The following is a 20,829-nucleotide window of genomic DNA, read 5'->3' as shown; positions in this document are numbered from 1 at the left end:
AGAAGGCTGAGAGTCCCTCACGGGCTTCCTTAGAAATGCTGTGTTTTTGGGTGTGCACAGCCCACTTGGGTATGTTCAGGGTTGCATGGAAAGCTTTGGTCAACAACTGTCAACTGGATCTCTGCGTTTTGGGGTTCTTTCTGCCTGGAGGCAGAAGCAGTATCATTCTCCAAATAACTGCTTTATTTTCTGCCTCATTACCCTGATTGTTGTCAGTGTGGCTCAAGCAGGGCTGGGTGGAAAGTCGCCCAGAAAACAAGCCTGGGAAGCACCAATTTTTCTTTTTTTTCCTGAGCTGTAGTTGAAAACTTTCAGATTTGAACTGCACTGTGCTGAACTTGCTGCTGAAGTAAAACTTCCTGTTAAAGCTACCTCTCATTTAACCGGGCTTAGACACTGGCTGAAGTCCTGAGACCTAAATTTGGCAGAGGCTGGCTTTAGAGAGCACTCTGTGCACCACGGTTTTGCTGTTGCTTTCATATATTCAAAGCTTCCAGAACTCTGTACAGATGTTGCTCTCTCATTCATATGTGGTGTTCTTCACTGAAAGCCTTGGCTGTGACCCCAGGGAGCTGTGGGGCAAATGTCATCCTGCTTCAAATAAAAGCAAAGAGGAGAGGGGCACATCAGTAGTGCTGTGGGAGAGGAGAGGATTCCCATCCTGCTGCTGCCAGCATTGATTATTGTCTCTCTGGGTGATTATTCAGGGGTCACAGATTATTTTAGAACCACTGGTGATGATAGGAGTGAGGGCAGGATAGGGCAGGAATAGATTGGGTGTTGCTGTGCTGTGCCTTTTAGCAGCAGAAGTAAGCAAAGCCACTTATTAGTGCCCTCATTAGTGAGCCAGTTCTGCAGTGCCAAGGAGGAGCAGCAGCAGGAAAAAGGTCAGATCTTCCAAGAGGAGATCCAAGGCTTGAGGAGCTCTGAAGGAGGCAGTGATGTCGTGAGGTCACACAGGTGCCTCAGGTGGAGCCCATCCCCTCAGCTGTTCTGCAGAGAGCTGGGGTGGCCTCAGGCCTGACTTCTCCACTCCAAAGGCAGGTGTAGCTGCTGGTGCAGCTGCACAGAGGCATTTCTGTACCTGAGGCGTGTGAATGCGATTAAAAATAACCTAAAGTGGGAGGGAAGCTCTTCTTCACCTGCACCACAGCGTAGCTGTGCTGCTGCCTGTTAGAACCAGCTGTATTTGGTTGTTGGCAGCTTACAGCTTTATCAAGCTGCACTTGGCGTGTCAAGAGCCATCTTGTGCTGTCCAGGGTGATACCTTGTGGATTCCTTCCCGCTGTGGCCCCTGCAGACAGGCGAGGGAGGGGCACAGGGACAAGCCCGTGGCTCATGGGCTGTGGGTGACCTGGCCTGAACACGCTGAGCTCCACTTTGTGCCCAGGAAGGGACAGGCAAGGGGACACTCAAAAGACCTTTGTAAGGTTGTTCAACACGGAGGAGGTGAGCCCTGCTCGTCCTGGAGCCCGGGGAGCTTGGTCTGGCTGCTGCAGGCGCACACGTGCGCGCACAAGTCACAGCAAGGTGACTCCCTGCTCCTGTCAGCTGCAGGTGACCTGAGGTGCTCCAGGAAATGGGTCAGACCCACTGGTGCAATGGTCCTTGGCCACCCCAGGCAGGTTTTGGTTGCTGCTTTGTGGCAGGGTGTCCCTGAAGCCCGGCTTGTGGGGCTTCGGGTGAGCCAACCTCCGGGGACACTGTGTGATGTGGTGGCAGGGACCCTCAGACAGGGACAAAGGGGATCTCTGAGGATTACAGCCTGGGACAGTGCTCCACAAAGCTTTGCCTCTTGAGTTTAAAGCCTTTTTCAGCAACAAGTCCCCAGGGTATCATGAAAGCACATGGCAAGCTGTGGAGCCAAAACAAGCTGCTGTTCCTGGGTGCCTGGCCTGTGGCTTGGGGAGGAGGGGGCAGGCAGCAAACGCTTCCCAGTTCTGGGAACAAGGTCAGGCTGTGCCTGTTGTTAAAATGCAGAGGGGAGATTTCTGCCTCGTGACTTGGTCTTGGCCAATATAAGTGAAGATTGGAAATGGAAACAGATCTGTGCTGGTGGCTCTGACAGCAACACAGGAATCTGGCGCTGGTTCTGCTCCGAAGCTATTTCATGCAAAGAAATAAACATGTGTGATAAATTACCACAAAGAGCCTTTTATAGATTGTTCTCTGTCCTGTTTTCCTTTCAAAGAATTACAGCTGCTTTGGGCTGATTCTCTGCTGCAAACAGCCCCCTTTAATTGGGGGGGGATGGCATCTCTGTGTAGGGAATCTTCTTTGCTTGGAAATATTAGGAAAATTTTGGTCTCTGTGAGTTTTTGTTTGTTGGAGAATGGGAACAGGAGTTTCCATAAGCTTTGGGCAAAGGGGGCAGTTTGAGGCTTTCCTGCAGAACATATTTTTAGTGTCTGTGTGACTTCCAAATACACCCCCAATAGGGAAAACAAAGTTTAATTGAACAAAAATACCATTTTTCAGTAGTCTAGTTCTCAATGCCTTGATTTTTTTCTACTGTTCTTCCAAACAGTCCTTACAAGAGGAAGAAAACAGGGTTTGATAGCAATGCTGTGCTATCTTCTGTATATGGATTGTCTCCAGGGAAAACCTGGAAAACAATATAAATTATTATAAACTCACTGTAGGGCAGATGAGGAAAAAAAAGTCTGCAAGAGGAAATGATTTATCAGTTCAGGATTACAGACCTGCAATAAAGGAGTCCAGTAAAAAACGGTTACATGTGGCAACATTCACTGAGTGTCTTTGTGACAGGGCATAAAGTTAATAGTACAATGAGTATTAGTGACCTTTAAACAAGAGGCTTAAGAGTTTCTGTCGTCATAGGTCTTGCAGAATTGGAGCTGTCATACCAGAATGGGCAGAAGTCAGTGGAGGAGTCACTTCTGGCCCGCGGGGATGAGATCAGAATGAGGATTAGATCCTTTTTGGTGGCAGAAAAACAGGGCTTACTTGCTCTGTGGCTTGTGTTTTTTGTTGGGTGTTTGGGTTTTTTTTTTCCTCCTCTCTGTGGTTCATTTTTTCCAATGCTTGCTACTATAAAGACAGCATGAAAAATGACTTGGTAAATATTGCGTGTTATTTTTGTAGCTGGTCTTTAGATGAGACCTGCAGTGCTGGCACAGTCTGAGAGGTTTTCTGGTCTGGAAGGGACTTTTCCTCCTTCATCTCCCCTCTGCCCCTCTCGTCCTTCCAAGTGCCTCAGTGTTTGCAGTTTCTGCTTTGATTGGGCTGGATAAGACATTAAATCTCTTCTGTCCAATTTTTTTAATCTAGCTGCTTCTTGGTGCCAAATTGGATTTGAGGAAATCTTTAGCCTTTCTAGGACTTTTGTCCCAATCAAGGCAGAAGCAGCCTTGGGTTCTCCTGGTTGTGGCTGCCTGTTCTGTGTCTGCAGTAGCCCTCAGAGCAGGAGGATCCACCTGGAAGTTCCTTGCCTGCTGTATGAAAAAGGCTTTTTTGTGGACTCTGGATCTCTGGGGAAAAGCAGCCCGAGCCAAGAAGCAGCTGTGTTTGTGCAGCTCTTGCCCTGCCCTGAGCTCCCCAGCAGGAGCAGCAGTTTTGTTGTAATTTCTGGACATTATTTTAGGTTTGGGGTGTCCGGGATGAAGCAAATGCCCATCCTGGTGACAGCCACCAGCCTGTTTTGCAACCCTCAGATATTCCACTCTGCAGATGCTGCTTTCTGGGAGTGTGCAAATTCAGACCAGTGCTTCCAAGAGGAGATTTTTCAGTGCCTGGTAACAGACCTTTGGATCCTGTGGCCGTTTCCTGTCTGCAGCTCCCGGGAGCAGCCTGCTGGCAGCTCTCCCGCATGCGGGATCGGCCATGGGTGTGGGGATGCTCCGCAGAGCAGCACAGCCTCTCCTCCTCCTCCTCCTCCTCCTCCTCCTCCTCTGGGGTTCACGGGCAGCGTCAGACTCAGCACATCACTGCTGCTGCTCCCCAGCCAAGGGGTTATCTGAGGACCTGGAGCCTGCAGTGCATGGGAAGCTCTGCAGTGAGGATGATAAACAGCCAGATGGGTCCCGGAGTGCTCCTGCACAGGAATACTTTGCCTTGTAAACACGCCGTGACACGAGCCAGATTTGCTTGCCCTTATATGCTGCTCCTGGGAGAGATGGATTTGTTTTTCAGCAGTGCAAGGGGGGGAGTGTGATGGCAGCATTTGCTTGCTCGGGCTGATATTCTCGGAATCGTTTTGTTCAGCAGCCTCTTTGCACAGAGGAAGGGCTGCTTGTGCTTTCAGTCCTAGAAGGCATCTGCAGTGTCCTGCTTTGAGGCCCTCTGAGGCTGACGTGGTAGTGATGCTCAAGTGAATTTGGGGAGTAAGTGACCCAAAAAAAAAGGAGGTGGGAGGGAAATCAGCCAGCTTGCAGCAGAATCTCTGCCCGTTGACCAGCTTCAGGAGGTATCAGCCCAGCTCTCCATAGCCTGACAATTTCGATGCTTCTCCCTGTAATTTGCAGTTTCCAGGCCAGCAGGGAAAGCAGTGACTTATGGAAATTTGTTCACTTCTGGTTGTTAAGGAAAACAGGGAGTTCTTCCTTTCCCAGGAGAGCAGGAAGGTCTCCCAGCTGGCTCTGCCTTTGGCTCTTGAGTGGAAGCAGGGGCTGGTGAGCCCTCCTGGGAGTGATTTTGCTGTTCAGGGTGGCAGGGGTGGTCGCTGTGAACTGCTGCTGGCTGTCCTTACTGAGAGCTTTGCTTTCCCAACAGATCCTTGCAGAACCAGCCTGGTCTGCTCTCAGCAGTGCCAGAGCACCTGATGGGAGCCCAGGCAGTGAGGTGGGGTGGGTGGCAGGAGTAGCAATGTCAGGTGTTGCTTGCTGCAGAGCTCAGTAGCTGTGCTGAGCAATAAATCCTTGGCTATCTGGTATTTGTGATTCTCTCCCTGCACCTAGCTCTGGGATAGTGTCCTGAGGCATCTGAGCCATCCCAGTGATGCAGAAATGATCAGCAGACTCTGCTGCCACAGAAGGAGCCACAGTGGAGATGGCTAGAAATGGAAATGCAAACAGCAGCACCGTTTGTGCTTGTCTCTGCTCCTTCTTGTTATAACAGGAACTTTCTGGTCTGCTGCAAAGGATTTGGGTGCTGACCCAAGGTGCACAAACAAAGCTGGCAGTTCAAGGTGTTGAAGGGTGTGTTAAAGACTGCAGCCTGTGTCTAACAACCCTTGACAAAAAGGTGATAGAGAATTTGGGCTTGTTTTTGTGGGAGAGGAAAAGTGGTGGCTACAGGTTTGGGGTAAGGAACTCTTAAAGAAAACAAGAGCTGGAGCAAATGCTCCTGTGCTTAAGTTGAATAATGCAAAATATGCTGTCAGTCTGGAAAGAAGCAGCGTCAGTAAGCCCATAAATCTTGGATTGTAGACATTCCCTGTCTCTGGAGACACCAGTGCAACCTGCAGAGTAATATCCTGAAGAGCTAAGTCATGCCTAAATAAAACTGGCTGCTTCACATTCTGGTCTCCAGGAGAATTAATCCCAAATGCCAATACCTTCTGGAGAAAGCCTCGTTCCATTGGCAGCAACCTGTTTCAACTGATTTTTCTTTGTCTCCCCAGCTGCCCAACATGTTTGGTGACCTTCGTTCCACGTTCATTGCTCTGATGATTGGCTCCTATGCTTCCTCTGCTGTGACTTTTCCAGGAATCAAGGTGAGGCTGTGAGATCAAAGCTCGTGACTCGTGGTATTGTGCTGGTGTCTTGGCTCCATTTAGCAATAATGTGGCTAGAAGGAGGGACTATTTGCTAAAGCATTTTTTTAGGGATGTGCATTTGCAAGATTCGGTTCCTGTCTGTATTAGAGACTTCCCAAGTGACCACCTCAAGAATGCAGCAGATAGAAAATTTTAGAAGTGCTAAGTAGAAGTGAAAACAAAAGATTTTTTTTTTTTTAGAAAATATTGCTTTATTAATCTCTAAGTTATATATATATATAATTTTTTTAATACACATAAGTATATTTTATCTTTATCAGTGGTTGGGTCAGTGGTTGGGTTTGAACATTATTTATTGCAGTAAAATGGCACTGAAGGGACACGAGATGCTCACCTGGACTGCCTGAATAGATCACCTGGTTCTGGGATGTTTCATTGCAGTCTCAGGTGTGCAGGGAAATTCCTGCCAGTTTTTCAACAAGGTCCCTTGTCACAAAATTGTTTTTTGTTACCACTTAAGTTTAACCCATTTTAAGTGGATCTTGATCTTCTTTCCCCATTCCTCTCAGACCTCATTGCAAGAATATTGAAGCATCTTTCTGGTCCTGTAGCCAAAACCATATTCCCTTGTGATTCCCAGGTTATATACGACTTTGGGGTCTCCTTCATCCTTATTCTGCTTGTCTGGGCAAGCTGTGCAGGACTCGTTTTCCTCAACTGCTTCTTCAACTGGCCCCTGGAGCCTTTCCCAGGACCAGAAGACATGGACTACTCGTAAGTCTCCAGGGCTAATCCCACTCCTAATCCTCTAGGAAGAGCTGGCACAAAGAATTTAGAGGACAGGGAACCCCTTGCATGTTGTTTATTGCTGCCACCTCTTAGGCTGAGGATTTCTGCCTGCCACTAGCACGTGAATACCTGTGGAAAGCAGAACTTCCCAAACTGTGGGAATTCGGAAGGAAAAATGATCTCTTCCTGGTCAGAAGTATTTTTATATTGATTTATGCCAAGTTGGCCCAGGGAAAGTATCTCAGTGTGCTTTAGATTGAAACCATTTGTGGGTCTGTAATGGAAACCAGTGCTTTAAATCCACAAACAGCCTTTCTGACTCCTGCAACCTTGCTGCCTCTGACTCCTCACCCTGTGTTGCAGCTCTCACGCTCTTTGCAACCCAACAGGGTGAAAATAAAGTTCAGCTGGCTGGGGTTTGACCACAAAATCACTGGGAAGCAGTTCTACAAGCAAGTGACGACCGTGGGGCGCCGTCTGAGCGTGGGGAGCTCCATGAAGGGCCCCAAGGAGCCGGCAGCTCTGCAGGAGAACAACAAGCTCTGTCTGTCTACTGTGGACCTGGAAGTGAAGTGCCAGCCTGACAGTGCAGGTGTGGCTCTGTGGGTGCCCCAGGGTGCTGGCACAGGCCTCTTGGCCTCCCTGCACTGCTCCAGACCTGTTTGGAAGGGAGCAATACGTGATCCAGGTGCTGCCAGGGCCTCGTGCCAGCCACCAGGACTGGAACATGAGTTATATAAGGGATCCTGTCCTTGTGTCCTTCCCTGAACACAAATGGTGCAGCTAGTGGTGGGGACAGCACATGGGAGCTGGTGTGGCTGCAGGGGACAGGGCAGGTGGTCACTGCTGGATTTTTAGGATTGTTGCCATCATGACAAAGCCTTCTTCACTCAGGGGCATCATAGAATGGTTTGACTTGGAAGGGACTTTAAAGATCCTTTCATTCCACCCCTTCCACCAGAACACTTTGCTCAAAGCCCAGTCCTTGATGGTGAAAGCAAAAGCTTTGAGGCTTCTTTTTGTCCTAATCCACCAAATCAGGCCAGCCTTCTTTCTTGCTGCCTTGCCCCTAACCAAACTCCAAGCATCTGCAGCTGTTGATTATGGGAGTTTGTGAGGCACCAGGTGAACTCCTTGACCAGGTGAACTCCTTGGGGCTACCACTGGCACTTCTAGCCAGGAGAGGACCTACTAGGCCAGAGGCAAAATTGTAAATGTTTGCCAGGGTGTACTGCCTTCTTCAGAGACTCTGTTATTCCTTCTGCAGCTACTCCCTCCTTCATGAAGAGTGTCTTCAGTCCCATCCTGTTGCTCAGCCTTATCACCATGTGTGTCACTCAGCTGAGGCTCATCTTCTACATGGGAGCCATGAACACCATCCTCGAGTTTCTGTCTGGAGATGAAAGTCAAGGTAGGGGAACCTCTGAAGGCCTTTACCTGCTTCCCTGGGGCTGGGAGCTGACCCAGACTTGCTCAGTGAAGGCAGAGCAGCTGATTACTCAGCAGATACTCAGTGTAGGGCAATCCATGGTGTCCAAGTGCACTGACAGCTGCTGGGAGGGTCCAGGGAAGGGCTGGAACCTGCCCAGCACAGAGGGGCAGTGAGGTAGACACTTGAATGTCAAGCTAATTTTAGCCCTGTGTCTGTCAAATACTGCCCCATGTTATTTCCCCACATAGGCTGTTGCAAGTAACCTCTGGGGGTGGACTGATAATTTTTATTTTAACTGGAAAACCTATTTCATCAGGTATTTGCTTAACTTATGCCAAGGAAGCAGAGAATGCAGAGCAGCTGACTCTCATGAGTAATGGTTGGACTCGGTGCCTCAGCCCAGAACCCGGGGGTGGGAGAAGGAAAGGCAGAGCTGGATTTTTGTGCAGCTTTCTGGGTGCTGGGAAGGCTCAGGGGTGCTCCCTGCATTTATAGTTCTGATGAAGTTCATGGAGCAAACAGGAAAGAGTACATTGGTTTACTGTCAAAAATACCCAGGATTGCAAAACAAGACTTAGCCTTTTTTTGTTTTGTTTTTGTCCTTTGTAGTAAGATCCAGTTTGAACTTGTTAAATCTGGATTGCATGAAGCTGATAAATCAAGAGGCACTCCTCTGAAAACAGGAGTGAGCTCTGGGGGAGGGAAGGAAACTCAGGAAACTCCAAGTGCCCTGGCATTCCCTGAATTGCTTTGTTTCTTGAGCCTCTGACAGCCTGCAGCATTTAGCTCTTTATCTCCTGGCTCAGGAGCCAGCTTAGATATTTAAACACCAAAACAGGACAAACTTCACACTGCCTACCTTTCCCAGCACTGCTTACTTTATAATGCTGACACTGCTTTTTAAAAATTTTATTTATTTTTACCCTGGCTTACTGTACTAATATAATTTTCATTTTTTTCCTTTTCCTCCCCTCCTTGGAATTTCAGAATTAATATTAACTATATAACCTACCAATTCTGCTTAGCTCAAGCTCCTTGCTAAAACAAGGATTGTGCCCCTTGAGCACACTGCAATTTTTCTGTGCCACCTTTAAGATTTCTTCCTATTTTTTCCCTTCCTCCCCCTGAATGTAGCCTGGGCTCATTGCAGTGCAGTCGCTGTCTTGGTGTTTCCATGGCATCAGCAAAACAGTGTTATTGTCTGGTCTCAGCAGTGTCAGGCTCTGCTGCAAGAGCAGCTCCAAGGCACGTGCAGCTCTCTAGAAATGTAATCTGTGTGTGCATCAGGAGAGGATGGGATGCTGCTCCCTCGCATTCCTCCTTCTTCCTGCATTTATTCTCTGGGGTGGGGTTTGCTCAGAGAGCTCCCTCCACCTGCAGCTGCCCTTGGGAGCAGTGAGAGAGGGAAGAGGAGAGCTGAGACAAACCCTGCAAGTGGTGTTGTCAGAGAAAAGTCAAATATTCCCGGGAGCAGAACAGGAGAGGAGGATGTGGGGAAACTCCTGCAGATAAGTAGTGAAGTCTTTAATTGCAGTGAGGCACAACGTCCTTGGAAGTTCTTTCTGTGCAGGTTATGGTGGCTTAGACCTGTCAGGAAACCAAGAGGTGGAGAGAGCAGTGAGCTTATGGCAACTCACCTGCTGCAACCCCCCCAAAATATGTGCAAGAAGCTTAGGGGTTCATTCTGTAAATGGCTGTGTAACTGTGTTGTAGGAAGGCAGGGGAGAGTAGACCTGCTATGCCTAGAACCTGAAATTTGTCTGTGTCTTTCATAAATTGTCACCTTGCTCTCAAATGTGATACTGAGACACCTTGGGGAGAATCAGGGCTGGAAAACTCAGTTGTGTGAGGTTTGTGCTCAGGGTAGTTTTGAGGGAAAAGCATCTAGAACAGGGAATGTAAAGGCTTGTGCCCATGTGTGCTTCCTTTGCTAGGTGTTTTTGCTTTTTCTCCTTGGGAAAGAATGATTTTTAAGATGACAGATGAAGCTGAGGGGGCCCTGTTTTGTAGCAGCTACTGCCTTTCCTCCCCTTCTCTTGCTGACCCCATAAATTTCACTCCCTGATTCAAGCTGGCCTCTGCCCTTGCTGTTTAGAGCCTAAGATTAAGTGTTCAGGATAGCATAAAGAGGCAAAACATGACAGCGTGGCTTGCTTCTTACCCTCTATTAAAAAATAACCAGCCCACAGTAAATCAGCTCCTGCAGTGTTCATAGAGAGTGATGCCACCTGTTTCTCTTGGCTGCTGCAGTTGCTATAATGAGAGGGGATGTGGGGTCACCTCGGGGCTTGCCTTTGTGGGAGGAACGAGGCCATGAATGTGAGTTTGGAGGCTGGAAGTTCCTCTCAGCTCCTTTGCCAGCAGCTGGAGCCAGGAAAAGATCACCAGGTGCCATGCTTGGGCACAGCAGAGCAGCCCTGCTGGGGTTTGCTGCAACTGTCTAGGAGAGAAAGGCTTGTTGGAAACTTCCTTTCCATTACCAAGTGGATTTTGGTGGAAATCCTGGCTGTGCTGCTTTGGTGAGACTTAAAAACGGGAGGGACCAATTTAAAATTGGAGCTGTTTTGCTTACAGGGCTGTAACTTGTGCTCTGTGCTGAGATGGGCAGTTTCAGAACTACATCCTTATTTCGGAGCTGTGGCACACCGTGACTCACCAGCCCTGCTGCGTGGTGCCTCAGTCATCACATGGGCTGCCCAGAGGAAGTGGAAAAAAGCCTTGCAGGGTGGGGGAACTGCTCACTAACAGCAGGAGACAATTTCTTCTGAGTCTGCTGGCATCAGCTTTCCCTTAGCGAGCCATGGAGACACTTCTCTCATCGTTAGCACGAAATTTTCATCACTTTGAGTTTTTAACAAATGCTGTGATATTTTTGATGTTGATCTCCTGTCCTCTTTGTTCCAAACTTGTTCGTTCAGCACAAACTGGGTTAGTCCTCACCTCCCCAGCCTGATTGTCCTCACTGGAGCATCCCAGCTGGAGAAGCTGTAGCTGCAGCTCCCAGCAAGGCAGGGGAGGAGATGACTAAAGCAGGTCTGGCTGTGCAGCACACAAAGCTCAGAAAAGCTTTTCCTGCCAGTGCTGCCCAGAATAAACCTCACTGGCACTAAGTGGGTGCCATGTCCCCGTTTTTGGAGCCCTACCTGCTGCTGCCCAGAGAATTCCAGTGCAGGATCAGAATAGCTGGAGGAAGTGTGCCCAGTATGTCCATTCTGGTGCCTGGAAGGTTGATGAATGGCTGGGCTTTTAACAGGAGAGATGATCAATGGGAAGGTTTTTATCATATTTTTTTCTTTTCGCTTGGACTGAAAACTATTTTTAATTATATTTTTTCCTTGCAGTGGCTCTCTACACTTCCATTTTTGGGGTCCTGCAGCTGCTGTGCCTGCTGACAGCGCCTGTGATCGGGTGCATCATGGACTGGAGGATGAAGGAGTGTGATGATGGCTCGGAGGAGAATGAGGAGAGCGGCGCTGAGCAGTGCGTAATACAGAACACGCAGCCACGGCAGGCCCCCCTGCTCTGCCTTGTGTTGTGCCATGAAGGACTCAAAAGAATACTGGCTCTTCAGTATAGAAAAGAAAGCCTGAAGGAGGACTTGATAATTGCAGAGGAAAGGAGCAGAATACCTTCCATGTCCACTAAGTTCAGTCAAGAAGAGCAAATTTAAGTTGTAGCAGGAGAGGCTCAGACTTCCCTCCTAAGAGGAAGAGCACTGAAATAATTACCCAGATGTTCCTCAGCTTCCACTGGTGGAGATCCCAGCACTCCACAGGCAGATCTGTAGCCAAACTGGTGTAGATAGAGTTGATGTGATGTGTGGAGAGTCTTGCTGTGAGTTCCAGCAGCTGCTGGAAGTGTTTGTAACACAGGTTTTGCTGTCCTTCCAGAGGTGACAAGAAAAAGAAAAAGCGTGACCGTCAGATCCAGAAAATCACCAACGCCACCAATGCCTTTGTATTCACCAACTTCCTGCTGGTTGGATTTGGAATCACCTGTCTCATTCCTAATCTACCCTTGCAGGTGAGCAGGTGACATGTGTGGGGGGCTGGCAGAATGACAGGACAGTGCCAGCAGAACCCGCTGGTGGTGGCAGGAGGGCTGGGACTGGCACTGCTGGCAAGCTCCCATCCTGCTTTGGAAGCCCCACTTTTAGAGCTGAAACAAGTAACACTGTGCAGTCTTGGGAAAACCTGAACAGGTTAAAACCTCAATAGTTAAAATGCCAGTCAGTTCAGAATTTGTTTGCACTTAAAAGTTTCTGCAGCTGGCCTGTGTGACAACAAATTCTTGCCCACCAAGATCCTCTCAGCAGTGCCTGTACATTTAAACTGGGCTTGATTTTTAAGCTGCTGAACGTTGGAAAAAACTTGCTGCAAGAAGCATAACACAGGGATGTGTACAGCAGGTTATTCCTGCGTCAAATGCTGTGCCCAATGGTACCTGTGGGATTATAAACCTGTTAAAATATTTATTCTGTGGCACCACCTATTTTTGGCAGAGGAGTTTAGTGATTTTATGCTATACTTAAACACGCCTTGATGATGTAGGCAAACAGCTGCAGTTTGCTCACACTGGCGTGTTGTCCGCAATAACTTGTGGAAAATTAACTAAATTGGTGGCCGTGGGTTGCTGGGGACACGTCCTTGCAGCAGTGCCACCTACAAATGAGAGAGGTCTTGTGTGTGTGCAAAGTGAGGAGAAGCAGTGCCTGCAGACAGCACAGGTTTCTTCCCTCGTGCTGATATTTCAGGTTTTGGGGTCTGGTTTTTTCCAATCTTCCCTAAAAAGAACAACTTTTAGGAATGGCTGGTGTTGGGGTCTGGCACACCTAAGTGCGTGTCTAGGGTGTGACATTTTTCTACTTCTTTTTCCAGATTCTGTCCTTCATTTTGCACACAATTGTGAGAGGATTCATCCACTCAGCTGTGGGAGGCCTCTATGCAGCTGTGTAAGTCTCTGGTTCCCTATAAAATGTGGCTGGCCAGATAAACTGGTTTGGGATGACTGGCTGTCCAGGAGAGAAGAGAGATCAGGAATGAAGACTTCATGGTCAGAGGGGAAAAATGATGCAACTTGTTTCCCCAGTCACCTCTAGACATGACAATAGCTGGACTGAAATCCCGGTGCTTTCCTTGTTTAGCAACAGAGCCAGGCACAGCTATGTGTGGGCCTCACGTGAGATTAAACTGTTGACACTCAGGTTATATAGTAAAAACTCAAGGCTTTTTTTGTCTTGTAATGAGCAGATATGTGCATGTGCCCAGGTAAAACATTAACGTGGCTGAAAACATCGCTGCTGCTGTCCTCAGAAGTTGACATTGGTAAAACATTGCTCAAGATACCATTAGTGATGCCTCCTCCCTTTCCCAGGACAGATTACCCATCCTGTTTCCAACTTAGCAGGTTATCAATAGCTGAATCTAAATAACTCTCTTCCTCATTAAGCAATGTTTTTGGCCTTGAAAACAGATCTGTCCCTCACAGTGCTGAGAAATTGGACAGAAGAACAAAGAGGAGCTGTTCTCTTTGAGGGAGCTGGAGGTTTGGTGAGGTGGGAAGGGACCTCTCAAGACCAAGGTCAGCTGGTGCAGGTTGTCCAGGAGTGCAACTGGCTGTGTTTTGAATATCTCCATGGATGGAGACTCCACAGACTCTTTCTGTCAAAGGTTTAGATCCCCATGTCTGGGGAATCCAGACTAGAAAACACATCTAAGACTCTGCTTCAGAAATGTATAAACTTTTGGTTCCCTGGCAGCCAGAACCAAAATATTTTTGTCTTGGGCAAGGTAAATAAATGTATGTTGCAGTAGGTATCACCTTACTTGTAAACTAATCCTATTTGACCATTGCAACTCTGGAACTTCCTGGAGTTGAGGTATTTTTGCTTAGAATATGACTTTTTTGAATATTTGAGGGTTTTGATTTACTTCTTTCTTTCCAAGTTTAGTTTAACCTGACCCTTTTTAAATACTGCTCAGTTCTTGAAAGATGTTAGATGATTCCTGAAATTTATTTTTCCATTAATATTATCTGATACCAGCATTTGCCAATCAACAGTGTTGTTTAGTTTGACATAGGATCAGACTTGTCCTCTAAAAAGGAAAACACTAACCTGTTGTGCAGGTTTCACTCACTTCCAAAGGGAGCAAATTGTTATGACCAGATGAAAATGATTGCTCAGCCAAAGTGTTGTCATGTGGATAAAGAGGCCCTGCTTTTAACTTGTAAATATCAACACTCTGCTCCCTGTGCAATAGGAACAGGAGCTGTATAAGCACTTCCACCTGCCCACAGTAGAGCTGCAAAACAAAACAAATGCTGGCCCTGATATTACTGAAGTTTAAGAGCTCAGGATGAGAATAATCTGAAGAAGGTGGCTCCAGCCTTGGCACCAGTTCCATTCTGCTCTCGAGAGCACCGTGCACACCACAGGGTTTATGTAAATACCCTATAAAAAGGGGCAGTTACACAGTGCAGGAGGGAGTTCTGCACACTAGACCTGTCTTGGGACTGCTCTCGCATTGGTCTCTGTTGTTACAGGCTGGGAATGTGATCTGGCCTGGGTGATGTGAACAGTCAAGGTGACACATAATAATGCTGTTGCTTTCTTTGTTGACAGATACCCCTCGACTCAGTTTGGCAGCTTGACAGGGCTGCAGTCGTTGATCAGTGCCCTCTTTGCCCTTCTGCAGCAGCCTCTCTTCATGGCCCTGACGGGACCTTTGAAAGGAGACCCCCTCTGGGCAAGTTCTTCTCAATTTTGATGTGAAAGCTTGGGGGTTAAGATGATTTTTGGCTCATTTCTTGGGAAAAAAAAGACTCCTGTGCAAGGACCAAGGTTAAAAACAGCTGTAATTTTACATGTCCCTCAGTCTGCTGTTACCTTGGTGCTGTCCAGGAGACCTTTCCCTGTGTGAGTAATGACTCCCTGGGCAGGAAAGCCAGTGACCCTTATGGTGTATGGAAAGGGAGGAAGGGAATGCTTTCCACTAACAGTTCATGTGGTGAGTCAGAATCTGTCAGGTTAAAATGGCTGAGCAGACCTCAAAATTCAGGATAAACACTCTGGCACTTGAGAGCTATGAGCTCCAGTTACCAATAAAGTTTGGATTGCTGATGCTAATGTCCAAAAAGCCAAATGGCTTTGAGGGCAGGGCTAATGTGGTGTCTTGCTGAGAGTCTGGGCAGCCCAATAAAATCATGACATGGGTGGTCTTGGGGAGAATTCTGGTCTCTAGGCTACATGTGCCCATGCCTGTTGCTCTTCAGTCAGCAAACTTGGAGTGAAACACCTGCAGCTCAAACAGCCCTGCCTGTTTTGTGGAACAAGACACCCACAGCCATAATCCAGAGTGACAAACTCTTGCAGCATTTAGCTTGTACACACAAGGTGCTCTGGGCACGGGAGTGTAAATACAAAAACAGTGCAGGATGTTGCCAGCACACGGAGCAGGGCGTCTCCTGCTTTGCCCACAGCTGGGTGATGTGGGCTGGGCTCCGACACTGCTGCATGCGTGACTGGGTTGTTGTTGTCTCCCAAACAGCCTAATTTTGGTTTGCTTTCCTCCTGCAGGTGAATGTTGGCTTGCTTGGCATGAGCCTCCTGGGTTTCTGCCTCCCAATCTACCTGGTCTGCTACAGGCGCAGGCTAGAGAGAGAAAAAAAGCAGAAGATGGAAGATGCCAAACTTTTCTTCAAAATCAATGGCACTCCCACTGAGGAAGCCTTTGTTTAAACTGGTGCTTCACGTACAACCTCCCCTGTACAAGTTCCTACCACATCTGTGGGTTCTACCTGTGGTTGTAAGCCAGGACTTTTCTCCCCTGGCTCTGCCAGTCTTAGCTCATCACTGGAGTGAGGGCTGGACATCAGGACTGAGATTTCCTCAGATATATGGCAGGAGGAGACTTCCCACTCCTTACTCCAAAACACGGGACACTTTTCCTTTTTATAAAGGCCACACAGATATTGTGTCTTAAATTATCCCTGATCACACTCTCCAGCAGCAGAGAGTTTGCATAAGAAACTGGGGAGAGAAGGAATAGAGGGATGGGGGAAGAGGGAAGACAGACCATAATTTGAGTTTGCTGATGTAGCACACTGCAGTCTGTTTTCTCCCCCTCTTCCCCCAAACTTGGCTGACAGTCTCGGATGCAAGCTGCACTCTCCTCCCTCCCCAAGGCTTCATAATGGTCTTTCTGCTTGATGTGTAGCTGGACCCAGTGGTTTTACTGTCTCTCCAGACATATCCCTGTTTCTGAGGCAGGGAAGGGGTTTTTATTCCTATGTGTATGAGCACAGCTTCAGTGTGTTGCTAAATGTTGGCTGCTAGCACTGACAGCTCCCAAACCTTTTATTACTGCAAATGACACAGACTGTGAGCAATGGATCTGCCTTCCACACTGAAATGAAGAGCCTACAGTGGACTGCTGGTCCTAGACCAAGCCTTGGGAGACCCGGAATTCCTCTTCTTCCCGGTTCACAAACTCACCTGTACGTGTTTTAAACTGTCTGCAGTCCTGGAGCCTCTGAGATAAGAATTGGATCTTGTTTACCGATGAAGTGCTTTGAGACTTGTTGCCTTTTGCCTCTTCTTCCCCCCTGACATGGTCCTGGGAGGGGAGCAGCAATGTGTATTCAGTAAAGTGGAGAAGCTTCTTGAAGCTGAGTTCTGGGGCTTCAGATACCTTGGTGTTCACGTGCCGTGGGCTGACCTGCTGGTGAAAAGAACCAAGAGTGCAGAACACTCCTTTGTGTCTGGTAACTGGATCCTGTGGACATATTGGCGGGGTGATGTGGTGATGTCATTTTTCCTCTAGCCATAGCTTATTTAGCGTGGTATGATAGTGGTCACCAAGCTGCTGAACACCAGGGTACTGTGACTGACCAAAATGCTGCCAGTTTGGCTGTTCTAGAGCCTTCCACAATGCTGATGCTCTGTCTGGACAGAGCACCTGGTGACTGATTGTACGGTGAAGCTGTCAGAGCAATACGTGTGGGTAAAGGTGCCCCAGGCCTGTGCACACCAGGGAGGGAATACAAAGGGAATTTTTAACCTGCTTATTTTTATAGAGGTTTTCCTTGTCTAAAGCAGACTTTTCTGCCCTTAACCTTGTTGAGGTCGGTAGCTCAGGCCCTGTGTTAGGCACTCACTGAGTGGAGCTGCTGGGAGCAGGACTGTGCAGGGATGAGGATGAGCATCCCCGGTGGGTGCCCGGCCCCTGCTGCACTGGGCTGAGCTGGTGGCTGCGGGAAGGTTGGGGCAGAAATAAAACAATTATGAAGACCCGGTGGTGATGTTTTACTGCAAAGCCTGGCAGGGGCTCAGACATTCAACCTCTCCATGTCTGGTTGGAAAAGTACAAGAAACAGCACCGCACTGCGACCTTCCTAAGAGAAGGTCGAGAAGACCTTCCAGGTGAGAAATGACCTGGAAGCGGGGCGTTAACCCCTTCGCTGGGGGTTTGAAGGGGACAGACCCTCAGCCCGGGCAGGGCTCCGGCTTTCCTGAAGGGCTCCGAGCCGCGGCAGCGCGGCCGGGAGCCCCGCGGTCCCCGGCTGGTCCCGGCTGGTGGCGGTGCCAGCGCTGCGCGGGCCGGCAGCGCCACCTCCAGTCGCTGCCGCTGCTCACTCCGTGGTACCTTGTGGTCTCCAGCACTCGTGTCAGAAGGACTCGCCCCACTTGAGATTTTACACATTTGTGATTTTTTTTTAAGGTGTTGCCTTTATTAAATGTGTTTGTTTCAAGGCAGCCTTAGTGCCTGCTGTCGATACTGTGCTCTTCTGGAATTTTTTGTCTTTTGGTGATTATTTAGTGACCTTCCCATATTTTTTTTTGAGCAATAATTAAGGCGGAGTTTTGATTAGTTTTCCTGGTCACCTGTCTTGTCTCATGTCCAGAGACACACCAGCAGTGGTACAGCTTGCCTGGACTGCCAGAGGGCTTTCTGCAGGTTTCTGCATTTTATATTACAATACTTCTAAATATTTTGAGAAGTCCTGCTCAGAGATACTTGTGACATGACAATGACAGATTAATTATCAGATTAATTACTCCATCCATAATCTCAGTGTCCCAAAGCAGAGTTGGAGGGTGTTTTGTGTGCTAGCCCAGCATTACTTCCACCTCAGTTTCACAATTGAATGTGATTTCTTCCACTCTTATGTCACTTAAATGCCTGTTACAAGTGTCTCAGCAAAATAGTGGAACAGAGAGAGTGGCATATTTTAATGAAGTCTTAGTGGAGATGCTGCTGCCTTTTAATTTAGCTGCACGTACTTCAAAGAACACACTTTCATTTCTGCCATCTACCTCCCTACTGCAGTTCCCAGATCCTGCCCTTTATTAGGGATATTTTCAAATGCAGTTTCATCTGATAACCTGGTGAATGTGTGTGCTTAATGTCTCTGCTGATGTGCCATGGTGGTCAGAAGCTGCTGGGCAGCTGTGAGGAGCAGAGCTCATGTCCTGGTGGGTGCTGAGGGAGGTTTTAGCTGTTCAGGGTTGAACAGACAAACGGGATCATGTTCTGGGGCTGTGCAAAGTCAAACTGTGGAATTCTTTGCTGCAGAATGTAGCGGAGAACAGAAGTATCATTTTGTGTTTTTTTAAAAAGAGGCTGGTTAAACAATGGTCTGATGCATCCACTAACTCAGGGAGATTTAAAGTTGCTGTAAATAAGAAAGTTATGCCAAGGAAAGATACTTGTCTGCATGTTCTGTCTTGTAAGAATTGGTCAAAGCTGGAGAAAACACACTGGGCTGAAGTGAAACACTGGTCTGATCTAACGGGCTGAAATTTATTTTGACAGGTGTGAACCAAACTAATTTCAAGAGCAGTCTCAAATTAATCTATTAAAAACCTGAATCTGCATGCAAGCTGTGCAAACACTGTCCTGATTGTGGCATAGCTGCTTCAGAGCTGCACCTCCTGCAGCAGTGGGGTCAGTGCAGGGCAATATTCTGCCTTCAGGTTCTTCTAAACATGTGCAGAAACACAGCTGGGGTGGTTGATCAGGGGCAGTTTGCCTCATCCTTTGATGCTTAGGGAAAAAGAATTGTGGGTTATGTACATTTGGAGTGGAAAACGGCATTGCTGCTTCCCAGCTGAGTGTGTCAGGACCAAGAGAATTCCTGGTGCACTCCCTGTGTGCATGAGCCACCTTGTGGGAAAAATAAATGGGCTACCAAAGACTAGAGAGTCACAGCAGTCTGCATCAATAATGCATTTATCTGTTTAACTCAAATATAGGTCAATGTGTTTAACTGCTCTCATCATCCCTAAATTTGTAGGATTTGGGGGGTATTTTTAATGTCCTTTTTACCTCCTTACCCTGATCCATATGGGAAATGCAAGGAGAGTGGCCATGGGAAAGAACTTCATGGAAGCAACCCCAAGTGAATGTACAGAAGCAGAAACCTGATCTGGGAGTGCCTCAGAGTCAAAGGTGTTGCTGTGTAAAGGGATTGCACCTTCTGGAGGCACTGCTCTACAGCCTCTCACATGCATTTAATCTGCATTTGTATTAAAAAAAATGGAATTCACAGAGCGGGGAAGGGAGGGTGACAGCTTTTTGCTCTCACTAATCTGTCAGAACCTAAGCCCTGTTGACACAGCCTTTATAGCACTAAAGCAGTGACACGATGTCAGAAGGAGCAGGGAAAATCTGTGCTTAATAGGACACTTACACTGTGACAGTCACTGAGTAAAGCTAGATCTGGATCCTTGAGATGAAACTGGACACTGGTGTCTGGGAAAAAAGGGGGCAAATCTTGCTGAGACACCAACTTAACTGCAATGATGCTACAGCAACTGAAATGTTTGACTCCCACAGCACAGCCTGGCCTCTTCATGCTCTGCCTGCAGAGGAAAAATGCAGGATAATGAGATTTTAACTAAGTCCGTAAATCACTAAAATGATTTCAAGTAGATTTCCCTCTTGACAGGCTGATGAATTTGGAAAATATGCTACAAAATTTAAAGCAGATACTGTAGGGTAAAAGGAATGAAATCTTTAAACTGCATATATTTGCTACTCTTTTTTTTTCCCCTTTGATTTTTTTTTCTGCTTCTGCAGAGCTTTTTGGTGTTCCCTACACCCCAGTCTAGAAATCCAAAGTGCTCATAATGGAAAATAGTATTACAGTAGAATTCCTGATGGGAACAGACTGGTTTGGGGTTTTTTAAATTAAAAAAAGAGAGGCCGCTTCTGATTTATAATTCACAATGCTATCTTCTCTGGAATAGCTGAAACAATGATGTGTTACGTAGCTGCAGTGTTACATGTTAATTATAAAGCCCACAGGTCCCTGTTTTCCTCCATGTGCTGCCAGCCTGTCTCTGTGCAATCTGTTTTTACCAGGTGTCCTGTGCTCCACGTTGTCATCCTGCTGCTGTTTGTCACTTCCTCGTGCCTGACCCTCTGTCACCCACTTTTTATTCTGGAGACAATCCCCTCTTTCAAAAAACCCACTCTCCAACTCTGCCAGCATTACCTCTCCTGTCTACCTTTTCCTGTCTACAGAAGTTTTTGTAGCGTTTGCCGAAGTGGAATTGTAAACTCGGGGCAGGCCTGTGTCATCTTATCTGTGTTTGTAAGGTGATGTGCACTCTTGCAGTACTATCTCAAAATAAAGTGATAATAAGTTAGTCATTAGTTTTCCTTCTGAGGGGGAACATAATAAAAGCATTTGTTGCTTCCTAACGAGATTATAGAACCATGAATGCTTAATAGGGTGGCATCTGCCAAAGGGCAGGACCCAGGTTGAATATTTCCTTGACTCTTTCTTCTCTAGGTTAAGAGCTAATAGCCACTGCCAATTAATTTTTTCTTCTCCAATTGAGTGTAATCTCTGAGAAAAAACCCCAAACCCTGTAGGTGACAGGTTGAGAATGAGATTGAGCTCAGTTATACGGTATGAACTGCTG

The 20,829-nt window shown here is 47.5% G+C and overlaps 1 protein-coding gene across 2 annotated transcripts in view; it reads left to right on the top strand.

Moving 5' to 3' along the window:
• The window catches only part of SLC43A2 (solute carrier family 43 member 2), a 31,634-nt gene extending 11,029 nt beyond the window's left edge, over positions 1-20,605 (top strand). For both annotated transcript variants that reach the window (XM_063402582.1, XM_063402583.1), the window contains 9 exons: positions 5,582-5,674; positions 6,318-6,451; positions 6,856-7,058; positions 7,734-7,877; positions 11,240-11,378; positions 11,789-11,921; positions 12,776-12,849; positions 14,521-14,644; positions 15,475-20,605. In XM_063402582.1, coding sequence (XP_063258652.1) covers positions 5,582-5,674; positions 6,318-6,451; positions 6,856-7,058; positions 7,734-7,877; positions 11,240-11,378; positions 11,789-11,921; positions 12,776-12,849; positions 14,521-14,644; positions 15,475-15,636 — 1,206 coding nt within the window. In that variant the 3' untranslated portion in view covers positions 15,637-20,605. The remainder of the gene's footprint in view (positions 1-5,581; positions 5,675-6,317; positions 6,452-6,855; positions 7,059-7,733; positions 7,878-11,239; positions 11,379-11,788; positions 11,922-12,775; positions 12,850-14,520; positions 14,645-15,474) is intronic.
• Positions 20,606-20,829: the final 224 nt, after the last annotated feature.

The sequence above is a fragment of the Prinia subflava genome, chromosome 8 (assembly GCF_021018805.1).
Source record: "Prinia subflava isolate CZ2003 ecotype Zambia chromosome 8, Cam_Psub_1.2, whole genome shotgun sequence".
NCBI lineage: Eukaryota > Metazoa > Chordata > Aves > Passeriformes > Cisticolidae > Prinia > Prinia subflava.
The sequence above is the reverse complement of the archived record's forward strand: the minus strand, read 5'-3'. Positions and strand labels throughout refer to the sequence as shown.